Below are 16,182 nucleotides of genomic sequence, written 5' to 3'. Positions count from 1 at the left end.
GGGTACAGGGCCACAGGGCCTTGTGTTGTCCTCTACTGCTTTTCTTCATTTTCCTTTTAAAAGATTTGTTTTATTTTTATTGCAAAGTCAGATATACAGAAAGGAGGGGAGACAGAGAGGAAGATTTTTTTTTTAATTGGAAAGGCAGATATACAGAAAAGAGAGACAGAGATTAAGATCTTTCGTCTGATGATTCACTCCACAAGCGGCCACAACGGCTGGTGCTGTGCCAATCCGAAGCCAGGAGCCTGTTCCATGTCTCCCATGCGGGCGCAGGGTCCCAAAGCTCTGGGCTGTCCTCAACTGCCTTCCCAGGCCACAGGCAGGGAGCTGGATGGGAGGCAGGGCCACCGGGATTAGAACCAGTACCCATATGGGATCCCGGCATGTGCAAGGCGAGGACCTTAACCACTACACCATCGCGCTGGGCCCACATTTTTTTTTTTTTAAACTTACTTGAGTTACAGAAAGGAAGGGAAGTAGAGATCTTCCATGTGTTCATTCCCTAAGTAGGTATAATGGTAGAGTTGGGGATACTGATGCCAGGAGCTTCCTATGTGTCTCCTAGGGACTTGAGCCATCCTCCGTTGTTTTCCTAGGCAATGCACAGGGAGCTTGATTTTACGTGGTACAACTAGGACCAGAACCAGTGCTCCTATGGGATGCTGGGACTGCAGGCAGAGTACTATGCTATGCCACTGTCTCCCCCTTCTCCCAGCACAATTATTTTTGCTTTATCATTATTATTCTCTATTCTTTGCAGCAGAGGAATTTCCCCTCCCTCCATCTCCATTTTCCCCCCTCATTATTATAGTTAGCATCTGGGGAGGAAGAGTCATTTAACGTTGCCTTAGACCAATGAGGGGAAGAATGTTTCCGAGGGTGCTGCTTGAGTGGTTTTGATAGTTGCTATTGTCATTTTTGTTGCACTAGGGTTGAGAAAATCTTCTTTTGATGAGGTACTTGATGTCCTCTGTTGGATGTCTTTTGTGTGTATCTGAGCATGTTCTGTATTGCATAGTGCCAACAATTGAGGTGGCCCAGTCCCAATACATGCAATCCAAGGTTGAACCACATATACTGTGACTCCAGTGGTCTAGTTGGGGAATTCTGTCAAGAAACCTCGCCAGGGAAATCCTGACTTGGCTTGTCTGCCAGTATAGGGTCAGGTTTAGTCTGTCACCTGCACCAGACAAGATACATACTGGTAAATATAGCTCCCTGGTCATCGCTATCCCAAGCGTCATCTCTCACGTGATCTAGAAGTGCTGTCGCCTATTTTGGGGAACGTCCAGTAACTCCTTGAGCCACTTCCTGCCTGTTTGTGTGTCAGCATGTGCTGCAGCCTAGCCTGGTCTGTCCCACATCCCATCTGGCCCTTGTGCACAGCTATGGGTGCTGTGGCTTAGCCCAGCCTGGCATACATGCTCACCTAGCAGGTTACAGTGACCTAGCAGGTTATCTCTAAAGTTCCCCTACTAGTCTGTTCCAAGCCCAGGATCTGTGCACGCTGGTTGGTACTATAGCCCAGCCTGACACAGCCCACCCCCAGTCCCAGTATGCACTGCTGGGTGCTGTGGAGGGCAGGGGCCCACCCCATCCCTCACACCCACCAGCAGGAGCAGTGGCCTAGTATAGGAGTCCCAAAGTTCCCCTGCCAGGCCCGCTCTCAGGTCTGAATCTTGGGCCTGCAGATGGGTGCTACGTTAGTCTGGTGTGGCCTGCAAGTCATGTGGTCTTGGCACTTGTGGGCGCTGACCTGGTTTGAAAAATGCAACTGAGGATAACTAGAGATAGCCTCAGTAGTGGCTAAATTCAGAGCTTGGAATGTTCTCCTGCCTCTTTACTGTCACATAATAAATTGCTGGTGTAAATCATTGTTTTGGAGTCTTAGTCAATAGTAATTAAATCTATGGCCAAATCAGTACACGTCCCCAAAAGTTATTTCCAACTGCCTGGCTCTTCTCAAAGGCAAGCAGCTTTTAAAAACCAACCTTTCTTAGCACCCCACATTTGCGCTGTGCTTGGTGGACTCTCCTGCCAGACATAAGTCACCTCCTTCCCAACCCTCCCATCCAGTCAGCCCTACTTCCCTGGTGACAGCTTAGTCAACACGCCTACCACCTGTCCATCCCTGTTAGAAATCAGTGAATATCACTACAGTTTTCTGTTAGGTATCAAGGAGTCAGGGATGCGAGTGCCTGAGCCTGGTGCCCACCACACGGTGGCAGCGCAGAAGTAACAAGCAGCCAACGAATGAGGCCAACAGACCTCTGCAGAAACACACCCATCAGGACTGTCACTCTAAATAAACCTTTAATTGCTGTGGTTCAGATCAGGACTCAAGGGTGGGTGGTCCAGGCCACAGACAGGGAAGTGGAGCTCTCAGTAGGCGGTCTGGGACTGCTGTTGGCGGTAGCCACCCCGGCGCATGTAGCCTTCGTTTTTGCGGTAGCCGTCCTTCTGGTCTGCAGGGGGATAAACGGCAAGGACGCAGAGCAGTGAGTGCCAAGGGAGAAGCGGGTGAGCCACTGGGATCTGGGGAGGGCAGAGGGATGGACTGCCCACCTCGGAAGTAGCCGCCGTAGGTACCCTGCTTATGGTCGAACACCCGCTCGTTGTTCTCCACCAGGCTGCCCAGCTTCTCGGCCAGCTGCAAGGCCAGGTTCTGCTGGGCGGTGGGCTCGGTGCGGTGCATCACCACCGTCTGTGTCGGCTGGTCCAGCGAGGCCTGAGGTAACAAGGCAGAGGCAGGATATGGCTCAGCCTCCCCCAGCTCCCATCTCGCCTGGCCCCCTGCTTGGCCACTGGGCAGCCCTTACCATCAGCTCCTCGTTAATGATCATCTTGCTGATGATGGAGTGCACAGTGGGCAGGTCCAGCTCAAACATGTCTGACAGGGTCTCCATGCTGAGAAGAAAGCCGAGAGGAGGGTTGGTTGGCGCCCCTGCCTGGGGGCTGGGCCCCCTTCCCACCCGTGGTGTTGCAGGGCCCACCCTACCTGATGGAATCGTAGACACTGCTGTAGGTGAAGAGGTAGGTCCTCAGAGACTCTTCCTGGATCTTCCTGTGGGGTATAAGGGAGAAAGGGGGTGGTCAGCGAGGGCGACCTGGCAGGCTGCCCGCCCACCAGCTCCATTCACCCGCACTCCCCACCTGCCCCACCACACTCACCTGACCAGCATGGTGCGGACTTTGTCAGCCTCGGGGAACAGGTCCCACACCTTCCCGTTCATCTTCTCGTTGATGATAAAACTGTGGCAGGTCTTCCAGTCGCCCATCTTCATGGCCTTGGAGGCAGCCACCACATGCTCCCGCATTGACTCGGGAGGACCTGACAGCAGGAACGAGGTGGGGTCTAGGCAGAGCCAGGAGGAGGGCTCCTGCCCCAACGGACAGAGCTCCATGTGGCCCACAGGCCTGAAGGCTGACCACCTGACAGTGCTGGAACCAGGCAGCTTGGTATCTCCACCCACGCAGGTTTACACTATGTGAGACCACAGGAGCTTCTGGGGGCTGGAGAACCCTTGGAAAACATTACCCATAGCCTTGGCCTTCCTGGGATACCTATCATGTTTCCCAACCCATCAAAGGAAATCACTTCACATTGCTGCCCTATCTGTGAATCTGCTGTCAGCTTATTACCCTCCCACTAAGAAAAATCGCCTTAGTCTAAATGATCCCCATGAAGTTGCAGGCTTCAAACTAGCCCCCTCCTTGCCATTCAGTCAGGCCAGAAAGAGACACAGAGCACACAGGCATTCACAAAGATGCAGAGCAAAGCTCTGAGACCATGGAGACGGATGGAGGGGGGCAAAGGGAGAGAAACAAAAGCATCGGGCGCAGCAGGTTGGAATGTGGGCACAGACCAGGCCCCAACAGAAAAGGAGGAAGAGGGTGGGGAGTGCGACACAGCACACGGCTCTCTCGGCTCTTTAGAGATTGTCAAGGACCCAGCCTTTCTCTACAAGCCGGACAGAGCAAGGCTGCCCCGTAGCTGGACTCCTGACCCCAGGGCACAGGGAACTGAGGACGGGGACTGCAGGACAGGGTGGTCCACCCCCACAGTTCTGCCTACAGCAGCAGCCTGGCCTAACTCTGCAGAAAGCAGGTCCAGGATTCCATCAAAGATGTGCAGGAGGTCAGACTTGCTCTAGAAAATGCCCTAAAACAAACGTTTCTACATGGGCAACTTGGCTGCCACCAGGAAGTTGGCCCATCAGCTCAGGTACCAAGGACCCCAGAAGCACACACTTCAAAGCCCCTCCCCTACCCAACCAGCATTTTTCACAGGGACTGAGGAGCCAAGGTCAAGTTCTTAAGGGACAAAGACTTGCCCACAATTGTTGTGGCTGCAATATACACACAATGCTGGAAGGGGAGAGAGAAGACAAATAGCTGTGCTCAACCTAGATGAGTCTCTTCCTGTGCCTTGGGAAATAAGGGTAGCAATGGCAACTATTGGGGTTACAACCAGGACAGACTAAACCGCCTATTGCTTTTCAAACCTCAGCTCAGGGCCAGCATAGGGGCCTGACTCCCCCAAGAGGCTCACCTGGGGGGAGTGCTCTTCCCCTTAGCTGTGTGTGGGATCCCCTACTTACCCAGCAGGGGCTGCCGCTCGCCCACACGCAGCTGGTGATGGAACTGCTTGCTGATCATGCGCCGGCGGGCATCGCTCTCATGGGCTGCCATGTAGGGGATCTCCAGCAGCATGGCGGACACCAGGTAGACGCACTCGAGCAGCTCCAGGTTGATGTGCAGGTGGAAGGGAACCTGGCGGCGCCGCTCCACCTTCTCCTGTTCCTGGTTACGCTCCTGCAGGCTGCGCAGCAATAGGCCCTGGCCCAGCAGCTCCTTGGCCCGGCCGCTTGACTGGATGTCCAGCAGGGCGTTGTGGGCATCTTTTGTCAGGCCTTGGCGGAAGGCACAGATGCCCAGCTGCACCATGGTGCGGTTGTACAGGATCTGGGGGATGACAGGGGTGTGTGCTCAGGAGATGGCCACAGCACGCGGCTCACTGATTCAGTGAGCATGCCGCGAGGGCTTGCTACATGCAGACAGCTGAGAACAGCGCAATACACCCATCTGTCCCTGTCCTCCGTGGAGCTCGTGGCCCTGTGCTGGGCTTCGGAGGATACAGAAACCACACCAGGCAGATGGATCCACACAAGGGGGAAAATACTGCAGGGAGATAAGGGAAGGGAATGTCCCAAAATGGACCTCAAGAAGAGGGGGCGGCAAGTAATATATATATTATATATAAGGGGGAGCATTCTAACAGAAATAGAGACACAACCATCCTGTGCAGAACTGTCAGGTGAGTTCTAGTTGAGGCAGAACACAGGCAAATCACGGGGAAGTGCACACCAGGCTGAGATCCTGACGGGAAAGCCAGGTCCAGAGGCAACAGGCCATCCAGCCGGAGTGGACTTCACAGGGCGACTGCGCCGCTGACTCAGACCAGCACAGAGAGGTGGACGGGACAGAGAGTGAGACAGGCAAGTGATGGTGGCCAGAGTGGAGGGTAGGAGTGGGGGCGCCAAGCAGTCAGACAGGAACGGGGGGAGGGGGGCAGAGAGCTCTGCGCTACGGATCCAATGCGATGTGAGAAAGGACACCAAGATGCAAGGAAGCCCCCGAGGTCCTGGGCTGTCACTAATGACTCCAGGAGACTGTTAGCAGGGATCTGGGGTGGGCGAGGGGAAGGCTAACTATTCATCAACAATAACAAAACCACGGTTCTGCAGCAGCCATGCACACAGAGCACCAGGCCTAGCCCTCAGAATCCAGCAACATGTTGATGTCATGGTCAAGCCCGCTACCCTGGAAGTGAAAACAAGGATAGCACCCAAAGAACAAGCTGGGGTGCTGCTTACAGCCCATCACCCTGCAGTGCTGCGCACCTGACACGTCCTGTGCTAACCACACATGCCCAGGGACCACACCTTCATTCACAACCTTGTGCCGGAAAAGCTCCTCCCACATCTGTTGCACACAGAATGAGTGGCTCCACTGTCATGCCCTACACGTCACATTGCACCTGGGCCCCTGTCTTTCCAATCATCTCAGATTGGGAACCAGCCCCATGTAGGCCTAACCGTGGGGGAGGACTAATGCTGTAGGGATGGTGAGATGGGTGCCGCCACGTGGACAAGGAATGCTGGCCTGGGGAAAAGACCAAGGTGGGGCCCCTCAGCTTACCTGCACCGGGGGGTCTGCATGCTGAATGTTGTCTTGCAGGTGGCTCATGAGCATGAGGTCACGGGCCTGGTACCAGCGTGAGTGCAGCGCATGGTGGTAGATGTGGCAGAGGATGGCACAGGTGCGGATGCGGTCGGTGCGGTCCTTGGCATAGATGTACTTGCACAGCCTCTCCATCAGCACGGCCGAGTCCTCACCCTCGTTTTCAGCCTGGTCCTGCTCAGACTGCAGGGGAAAGGGAGGTTGCAGAGGACACTCTGGCTTTTGCTCCCTCAGCCTCAGCCGATCACATGTGAGACTGGGCCCAACCCCCATCTGCCCTTGGGTTCCCTCCCTGCTCCTGAGGACAGTTCGGTGACAGGCTCTGGACAGATATGGAGAATGCGCTGACGAGCCCCATTCACGAAACCGCCAACCGCCGCTGACCTTTGAGGAGCCCTCGGGAGGCGTGAGCTGCCGCTGGTGGGCCTTATAATCGAACTTGTAATAGGTGTGCAGGACGCGCCGCAGGTAGATGCGGCAGATCTCCTCGGTGGTGCCCTTCTCCTCCAGGTAGCGCTGCACACGCTCAATGATGGCGCACACCTGCGCCTCATCCTTCAGGTGCTCCACATACTCTGGCGGGGAAAGCACTCACTCAGCGCAGCCTCCCGACACCTGTCCCCCAACAAGGCTACGGCCCCATTTCTTGTCTGCACCAGTTGCAGAGGGCCGCTAACTATAGCTCGGGAGCCCCAGCCTCTCCCAGGGCCTACACTGATGCCAACCCACAGTTCAGGGGAAATCCCGGCCGCTACCCCACGGCCCACAATGGCTGTTTCCCTGGCCACCCCACGGCTGATCCGTGCTGCGTTCCCTGTGTGTTGCTCTGCTGCCACCCCCTCGGAGGAGCTCCTCACGTATGTTGCCTGTGGATGCTGTCCTTACTCAATCTTGCGCAAAACTGGCCTTCCAGCCACTGCCTCTACAGAGCCTGCCCCTGCTGTCTCCCACGCTTCCCTCCGTGTCAGCTGCCTTGCGATCTCACTGTCACCACCTGCTGAATGGCCCCTCCCCCAGAGCCAAAAACGAACTTCAGAGCCCTGGAGATCCCTGAGCACCCCGTCCCTCACAGCACCCTGACTTGGTGGGCACATTCCCACTTCTCATTGCGTGAATCGTCCCTCGCGTTCCCATTCCAAAGCCTCCGATCCAAGCCGCACCAGCACGCCTCACCCCGAGGTTCTCACAGCACAGGCCTGCCACCACCTCCCAGCACCACTCCACCACGTCCCTCTACCCCTGCCCCACCCCCACCATCAGAAACCTGGGCAGAGGGGTGGCAGCTGAGCAGGCCCTCCAGTGCTGCCTGGCAGGTGATTTAGCATAATCCTAATTTAGTAATCACTCCTGCTGCCTTTCCACACCCGAACGCCCACACTCAGCTCACCTTGGGAGTGAGGGTCGGTGTTTTGCATTATTTTGGTAAATTCTTCATCCATTCGTTCCACCAGGGTGAGGATGCAGCCACGGACACGCAGTGGCTGAGGAAAAACACAGAGAGGATGGGCCCCCGGCTCAGTCCTGCACCCCAACTGCTCCCACAGCAGGCAGTGCAGCCCTTTACCTGGTCAACATTCTGCAGGTTCTCACTCTCTTCCAGAATGTTCTCTCCCACAAAGATGTTGGGGTTGGCAAACAGGATGTCCATCAGCTCGTTGATGCAGTCCAGGCACTTCTGCCACATCTCCGGCTGTCAGAGACCGCAGGCCAAGGCGGAGGCATGAGGGCAGGAGCAGCAGACGCCACCCAAGCCCGACTCGCCGAGAACCAGGGGGCCTTCACCCGCTTCTGCAGTCCCTGGGTCGTGACACCCCTTCCCAGTATCCACCAGCTCAGCCCCGAGACCCCCTCACCTTCATGTATGTGGCCAGGTTGGGGTTGTAATCATAGAGGGAGGCAATGATGTTGAACTTGATCTTGACAATGACGCCCTCCCCCAGGTTGTTTTCAGAGGCGATCTGAACCAGCAGTTGGAGCAGCTCAATCTGGGCCGCCCTGGGGAGACATGGGATGGGGGGAGGCTTTGGAGACCACTGAGAGCACATGGCAGTGCGCCCTGGGTACACCGTTCCTCCCCACCTCCAGCCTGCACGGTGGGCAGCAGGGGCCCTCCCCTGTCCCGCCACGGCCCAGGCCCCCGAGGCTCACCGATCTGTGCCCTTCTTGCCTCGCGCCTGCAGGATCTCATTCAGCTTCTTGATGACGACAGCGTGAGTGATCTCCGTGCCCTTGGCGAACATCTTGGGCTTCTCCTGAGGCAGCACACAGCCATGAGGTGCCCGGCAGCAGGACGCCCCTCCTGCCACTTCCCACCCCAACCAGGAGGGCAGCCGTCTGCTCGGCCCAGCTGTCCCTCAGCCAATGGGATCGCTGCCACACTGACCTTCACAAGGGGCACGCCGCCGCGGACCCTTTCCCACTCCCCGCCTTCATTGTCCTCCTCCTCCTCATCCAGGCGCTTCGATTTCCTGTCATGCTTCTTCTTGGCTTTGTCCTCCCGTTTCTTCTCGGCGGCCTTCTTGTCCTCCTCTGTGGTGGGGGCCCTGCCAGAAGTCACGGGGGCGATGTGAACGACCACCCTCTTCTCACCTGAACTTTCTCGCTTCCCCTACTAGGCCTTGGTCCCGGCTGTCTACAAAGATGAGCTACAGCATCTACCACAGCCCTAACCAAGGCCAAGGCAGCGAAGCCCTTGTTTCTGCTGGACTTCCCAAGGCCTGTGACCACATCACTCTCATCAAGATGCTCTCATGTACAGGAACAGCCCGACAGGGTCAGCTGAGGGAAGGGTGCTGCCAGGCCAAGGTCAGCAGGGAAACAGCCAGGTGTGCTGCTCCAGAGCTAGCCACATAGGACGTCTTAGCAGCCGTCTCCGGTGCCACTCACTCTATCCAGGCTGACCCTTTTCCCAGGAAGCAGCACCTCGTTCATTTGATGGGGGTGCAAAAGGAGCCTACTGCTCCAACTGATTCCCCTTTCCTCCTTCTTATGACCAGTGATCGATCCAAGTTCCAAATTAAAAGAGTACGTGTTCAATAGCACAAAATGCCGCCACCAGAGAAAAAGATCATGTGCTGCTTCATAATCTCAAGATTTCAAAAAGGTTAAGACGGTCCAAACGAGCCCAAATGCATTAGTAACTACAATAAATGTATAAACGATCCAACTTGCCAGGCAAGAGGCAAAGATCAAATTCTGGAGAAATGATGATGGCTGCGCAACACATATACTTAATGCCGTTGGATCATATTCTCGGAAAATGGTTACAACAGTAAATTTAGGGGGAACAGAGTCATGAGACTTAAATAATACAAAACTTAATTGTGTTTTATTAAACAAATGAAAAGTTGCAAAGTAAAAGGCAGGAGGGTGCACCTGGGCTCTCCAAGGGCGTCTTTCTTGCACAGAGGCCACCTCCTTTGATCCCTGCTGTTGAGTGCTTACACCAGGAACAAGCACCAGAATTTTTTCAAATGTTTTTTTGTGCATCTTCTGAGAAGACCATGTCTGTTCCCTTTATTCTGCCGAGATGGTCTATTATTGTATCAGTTGATTTTTGTATGTTAAACCAACTTTATATTACTAGGATAAATTCCACTTGATAGTGACATATAATCCCCTCAAAAGATGTTAATTAATTTATGTGAGAGGCAGAGAGACAATTCTTTTATCCGCTGGCCTACTCTCCTAACACTCCTAACGGTTGGGGTCAGGTCAGGCTGATGGCAAAAGCTCAGTCTGGGTCTCCCCAATGGCAGGGACTCAACTACATGAATAATGTCTCCCCAGGGTATGCATTAGCAAAAAAGATGGGATCCGCAGCTCAGCAGGACTGTAATCTGACATGAGATGAGGCTTCCAAATGGCCGGGAACAGAACCCATATCCAGAGCCTCCCATTCCAGGGCCTCCTGCCATCTCCTGCATCCTGGAGAACTCTCATCCATCCCCATGGATGACAGTAATCGTGGTGGGCTGACCACTTGTCAGCCCTGGATTAGGTCAACTCCCTGCCTCCTCTCAGTTCTCAGGGAAGACAAGGGACCCGGACCACCCACCACCATTTTACACATGAGTGAAATGAAGTAGCCTGTCCAGTAAGATGGCACCCCATCCATGAGCGGTAAACCCTGCTGTGGTAGTTGGCCTTTGCAGCCTTGAAATGCCACCTTTGGGACACATGAGTGCTGGGACATCAGTCTACTAATTAAATCCTTGACAGTCTCAGATCTACTGTAAATGGCAGGGGTGGCCTCTGCCACATCAAGGAGCTCTCTGGAAGAAAGCCACCTTCCAGATGACTGCAGGCTCTCTGCGCCCCCAGCTCCCCCCTTACTTCTTGAGGAATCTGGAGGCCAGCGCGGTCTGTTTCCCTTCCTCTTCTTCTGAGTCAGAATCGGATGACGTGGATCCTGTGTCCCACTCCTCATCATCTTCGGAGTCTTCTGAATCTGAATCCTCATCCTCAGAGGAAAAATAAAGGGTAAGAAAGAGACAGGGAGAGCGGTAGGACAAGGCATCCAGACAAGGTTACTAAGGGCGACACTGGACCAAGACCCACAGTCAAGTTCTGACTGGACCCAGTTCCTTAGGGGAACAGCGGACCGCACTTCTCCACACTCCACCTCTCGCAGGGTTCAGGCGGGGTGGGGGAAGGCTGTCTGCCAGTCAGTATCCGTGGAATCCTACCCTTCCCAACCCTCGGTTCTTTGGTCTTTCCTTCTTTCCCATGGTCTCCAGCCTCATCTAACCCAGGCTCCTACCTCCATCTTTTTCAGAAACTTGCGACTCTCTCCAGAAGGAACTTCTGATTTCTTCTTCAAGAAACCTGCAGCACTGACTCCATCCTCATCCTCATCCTCATCCTCAGAGCCTGAGGAGAAAGTGAGAATGAAGGTTGAGGAGCCGGACTGTGCATCTCAGATGCTGGCCCTCTACCTGCCACATGGCTCTCCTCTCACCTTCCGAATCCTCCTCGTTCTTCTCGGCGTCTTCATCTGCAGACTGCTCGGGGTTCTAGACGCAGGGGAAAGACGGGGATTAAGCGCACCTGGCCACCACCGCCTTCCCTCTGCGCTGCTCAGGGTCATGTCACACTGCCTTCAGCAGCCAGGCCACCCATCGGCAAGAGCCCAAGTCACCAAGTCAGCTACAAGCACCCCCACCTGCTTGTAGTTGGTGATGTGGGACTCAAAGTCTCGGTTGTACTTCCGGATCTTCTGGCGCAAGGTGCTCAGAGCTTTGGCATTGTTCTTGTTCATTTTCTTCTTCCCTTCCTTATCTTCCCAAAGCTGAAAGGGAGACAGTGAGCCGAGACTAAGCAGTGCCGCCTAAATTCCAGATTCCAACCCTTGTTGTGAGTCTTGCCATCCATACACCATTTCTAGTACTTTCTAGGAAGAACATTCAGTAAACTCATTTGAAAACTTAGCTTTATGGGACTGGTACCATGACAGAGTTGGTTAACCTACTATCTGTTAACACCAGGATCCCATATGGGTGCCAGTTCAAGTACGGCTGCTCCAGTTCTGATCCAGCTCCATTCTAATGCATGTGGGAAACCAGCAGAACATTGCCTAAGTGCTTGGGCCTTTGCATTCATGTGGGAGACCCAGAAGAAGCTCCTGGCTCCTGCAACCATTTGGGGAGTGACCACCAAATCAAAGTTATCTCTCTCTAACTCTGCCTTTCAAATAAGTAAAATAAATCCTTTAAAAAACTGTCTTAAAAATATGCTTTATCTGTTACCACTACAAATGCAAAACCTTGAAGAGGCAGTCACAAACTTAAAGTCCTTGGTCAAAGAAGTTTACTCCCTTGCTTCATCTCCTGCTTTAGGGAAACCCTATTCAAGGATGTGCATGGCCAGGAGCGGTAAGGATCCTGGCTGGGCCCCACATGGCATCCCACCTCGTTCAGATAGTCCCCCAGGTCGGCCAGGATGCGGATATAGAAGCGGGGAACGCCTTCCTTGTCCACGATGCTCTTGGCCTTCCCATACGCCTTTCCCAGGAGCTCAAACTCTTCCAGGCATTTGGTAACATCCCGGATCTTCATGGCATTACGGATGGTGCGGATGAGGTTGGTTAGCTCCTCAAACCTGGGTGGCAAGGCCAACAATGCATGGGACGCCTGCCCCTTGGGCAACCCTGACCGCTGCCCCCCAGAATACCCAGAACCCCATGATGCTACCTCTTGTCCTTGGCGCTACGGACAACTCGCTTGGTGTCCTCTTCATCCTCGCTGAGCAACAACGGCCTGTTTGAAAGGGAGAGACTGTGAACTTGCTGTTTTAGCTCCTGTCTAAATGGAATGATTCGGGCCGGCCACACGACCGTGGTTCCTCTCACGTTGTCCCAACCTCGTCACAGAGCTCTCAGCCTTCTCTAGCTACTTCAGGTACACTTCTTTGTCAAGCGTCAAAGCACAAAGACAGAATCCATTTTCTCAGAGACAGACAACTGCATGGGCTCATTCACTGTGCGAGACAACTACAGAGGCCCAGGTCACTATGGAACACCGAAGAGGGGCACTTGAGCCACATGAACAGAAGAGGCTTCACAGACACAGTGTCCAAACCAAGCGCAATAAGAGACCCACAGCTCTCATTCCTGAGCAAGCCGTGACAGAGCCAGACCCTGCAGCTGGCAACATTTATGGCTGGATTTATTAACTATTCTGATTATTTTCCATTTTACAGCAAGCACTATTGGTTGTCCACTTGGGACAGCAAGCTGAGGCCAAATTCACATCATTATTTGTGAGGGGATTTCAACTGTCTAAGCCTCTAATGCAAATGCTGGCATCCCATAAGGGTGCTGGTTTGTGTCCCAGTTGCTACACTTCCCATCCAGCTCCTTGCTTGTGACCTGGAAAAGTAGTTGAGAAGCCCAAGGCCATAGGACCCTGCACCAGGTGGGAGACCTGGAAGAAGCTCCTGGTTTTGGACTTGCTTAGCTCTAGCTATTGTGGCCACTGCAGGAGTGAGCCAGCACATGGAAGGTCTTTCTTCCTGTCTTTCTCTCTGTAAATCTGGTCAGCCTTGCCAATAAAAATAAATACTTTTTAAGAATGAGGATGAAAGTGAAAATATTTCTCAACCCACGCTCCACCAAGGTGAAGCTACTGTGGGTAGTGAGGACAGTGGTCAATCAGCCATCCCCAGAGAACCAAGGGGCCCGAAGATTGCCGCAGGACAACGCAGGGCTTCTTATGGTACTGACTGAAGGAAATGGGGTGCTTTTAACCATTTTTCAAAATCAGGAAACAGAAGGTACCCCACTCGGGCCTATAAGGTGGCATCGTACCCAACTATGCTTGCTGCGTGAGGTCACAGGGTGGGACGCTGGTGTTGCTTTCCTGAGCAGGCGCTGTTAAGGCTTGGCTTTCTTGTTTGCCTTATTTTTATTTGAAAGGCAAAGTTACAGATAGAAGGGAAGAAGGAGGGAGGGAGAGAGAATCTTCTGTGAGCTGGCTTACTCCCGCAGTGACCATCACAGCAAGAACTAGGCAGATTGTGTCTGAAGCTGCTCCTGGGTCTCCCAGAGGCTCCTGGTCACAGCAGCTGCGTGGGAAGCGAACCAGCAGGTGAAAAAACTCCCTCTTTCTGTCATTCTGCCTTTCAAATAAATAAAACAAACCAAAAAATGAAATAAAACAGAAACCTTCCTCTGAAAGCTCTGCTCTCTTGCCATAGCCTCATCTCGTGTCAGTTTGACACCCACCAAGCAGAAAACCTTCACCTAACTTCTCAGATTTGTGTAAGCTGCAACCAGCATGGTGTGTTAAGTGGCTGCCCCCTTTTTCCCCCCAAGATTTATTTATTTTTATTACAAAGTTAGATACACAGAGAGGAGGAGAGACAGAGAGGAAGATCTTCCATCCGCTGATTCACTCCCCAAGTGAGTGCAATGGTCGGTGCCACGCCGATCCAAAGCCGGAAACCAGGAACCTCTTCCGGGTCTCCCACACAGGTGCAGGTCCCAAAGCTTTGGGCCGTCCTCAACTGCTTTCCCAGGCCACAAGCAGGGAGCTGGATGGGAAGTGGAGCTGCCAGGATTAGAACTGGCACCCATATGGGATCCTAGGCGTTCAAGGCGAGGACTTTAGCTGCTAGGCCACGCTGCCAGGCCCTGCCTATCTTGTCAAAATTGCAAACGGGTGCCAGTTCAAGTTCTGGCTGCTGCATTTCTGATTCAGCTCACTGTAAATGCACACGGGAGAAGGAGCCCCAAGTCCCTGGATCCCTGAACCCGTGTGGGGGACCTGGGTGAAGCTCCTGGCTTCAGTCTGGCCCAATCCTGGGGAACAAATCAGTAGATGGAATACAGATCATCGTGGCAACAGAAGCAACCAAGTCATCTGCCATTTCTGCTGGTCATCTTCAATCCTCTTCATCACAATGGGATAGCTGTTCCCACTGGCTGCCAACTTCAGCATCCTGTCCTGTCTTCTAGAAACAAGTTCCCCATTTGTGCTGCCACATTGGGACACTGTCAACATAGTCCCATCCTTCCACCTAAGCCTCCACGTCAGCACAATTCCCAATGCTGGTGGGGCAAGCTAGACCCTGTGCGAGTGTGCCATACCAAGTCAGCAGCAGCTTAGTTTGTATTAACTTGTGTAAAACCCCATCCCTCCCACCTCCGGGTGCATTCAGATATCCCCGATTTTCAAGAGTGGCACTAGAATATGCTTTAAAAAACACAAAAAAAGGAAATGAAAGGAGCAAGGAAGAGAGCTAATAATGAGAACCAACACGACATCGTTTTAAAGAATAAACGGGCTCAGGTGATAGCGTAGTAGTTAAAGTCCTCGCCTTGCACGCCCGGGGATTCCTTTTGGGCACCGGTTCTAATCCCAGCAGCTCCACTTCCCATCCAGCTCCCTGCTTGCGGCCTGGAAAAGCAGTTAAGGATGGCCCAAAGCTTTGGGACCCTGCACCCAAGTGGGAGACCTGAAAGAGCTCCTGGCTCCTGGCTTCCGATTGTCTCAGCTCCAACCATTGCGGCCATTTGGGGAGTGAATCAATGGACGGAAGATCTTCCTCTGTCTCTCCTCCTCTCTGTATATCTGACTTTCCAATAAACGGGTTCTAGCAGGGGCAGGTGGGGGCAGACTGCGGGAGCATGGCAGATGTTTCAGGTGACGGAACTGGGGGGAGCGGGGAGGCTTCCAGATACCCCAGCACCACAAGGACCACCGTGAGCAGGTTGCTGCGCGGCAGCGGAGCCTCCCCAGGCCCGAGAGGAGCTCCAACGCACGGCCGCGGGACACGAGGGTCAGGGAAGGGGACAGTGGACCCAGGGCAAACCGCCGCGGGTAGCACCCTCCCGTCCAGGCTGCGCCCCCACACGCCGCAACTCACTGTTTGCCATAGTTGCCCCCGACGGGTTTGGTGACGAGCTCCTCACCGGAGAGCGACGACTCGGACTCACTGTCCGACCCGGTGGTGAAAAACCGCGACATGGCGAAGGCACGGAGGGGCTATGGCCCGCGCGGCCGGACCTGCGGGGGAGCCAGAGCGTCACGGGTCACAACGAAGGGAAGGCCGCCGCTTCCTCACGCCCCGATCCCTCCCTGGTCCCGTCCTTACCCGATCCCTCGAAGCACGAGGCCCGAGAAATACGAACCAGATGCGCCCTACACCGCGACGCGGAAACAGCCAAAATGCCGAGCGAGGGCAGAAAGGCGGAGCCTTGCGTCACTTCCGGGATGCACTGACGAACTACACTGAGCGACTACAAGTCCCGGTCGTCTTCGCGGCGGAGACCATCCTGACGTAAATCCTGAAACTTCTATCAGGAAGATCAACTCCCAAGTATGCTGACCCCATTCCTGAGGTGATGCTGGTGAGCTGCTAGGTTTTGGAAATAAACTTAGAGCAAACTTGCATTCACAGCTTTACGTTGGTCTACTCAAACTATCAAAGAAAGGC

The 16,182-nt window shown here is 54.0% G+C and overlaps 1 protein-coding gene across 2 annotated transcripts; it reads right to left on the bottom strand.

The window, feature by feature from the left end:
• Window positions 1–2,297: 2,297 nt before the first annotated feature.
• LOC121151577 (eukaryotic translation initiation factor 3 subunit C) lies at window positions 2,298–15,931 on the bottom strand. Of its 2 annotated transcripts, none has more exons than XM_040973103.1 (21): window positions 15,841–15,931; window positions 15,613–15,752; window positions 12,438–12,503; window positions 12,156–12,345; window positions 11,411–11,536; window positions 11,207–11,261; window positions 11,009–11,118; window positions 10,582–10,709; window positions 8,630–8,789; window positions 8,395–8,498; window positions 8,100–8,241; window positions 7,811–7,936; window positions 7,634–7,727; window positions 6,631–6,821; window positions 6,205–6,429; window positions 4,605–4,968; window positions 3,175–3,334; window positions 3,002–3,067; window positions 2,823–2,910; window positions 2,569–2,731; window positions 2,298–2,468 (listed from the first exon to the last, which is right to left on the bottom strand). In XM_040973103.1, the coding sequence occupies exons 2-21, from the start codon at window positions 15,711–15,713 to the stop codon at window positions 2,386–2,388; spliced, it is 2,742 nt and encodes a 913-aa protein (XP_040829037.1). In that variant the 5' UTR covers window positions 15,714–15,752; window positions 15,841–15,931; the 3' UTR covers window positions 2,298–2,385. The 2 variants fall into 2 exon arrangements, with proteins under 2 accessions (XP_040829037.1, XP_040829038.1); XM_040973104.1 differs by having other exon boundaries at window positions 15,878–15,920.
• Between the last annotated feature and the right edge of the window lie 251 nt (window positions 15,932–16,182).

The sequence above is a fragment of the Ochotona curzoniae genome, unplaced genomic scaffold, assembly GCF_017591425.1.
Source record: "Ochotona curzoniae isolate NIBS_2020 unplaced genomic scaffold, NIBS_Ocur_1.0 contig_2321, whole genome shotgun sequence".
NCBI lineage: Eukaryota > Metazoa > Chordata > Mammalia > Lagomorpha > Ochotonidae > Ochotona > Ochotona curzoniae.
The sequence above is the reverse complement of the archived record's forward strand: the minus strand, read 5'-3'. Positions and strand labels throughout refer to the sequence as shown.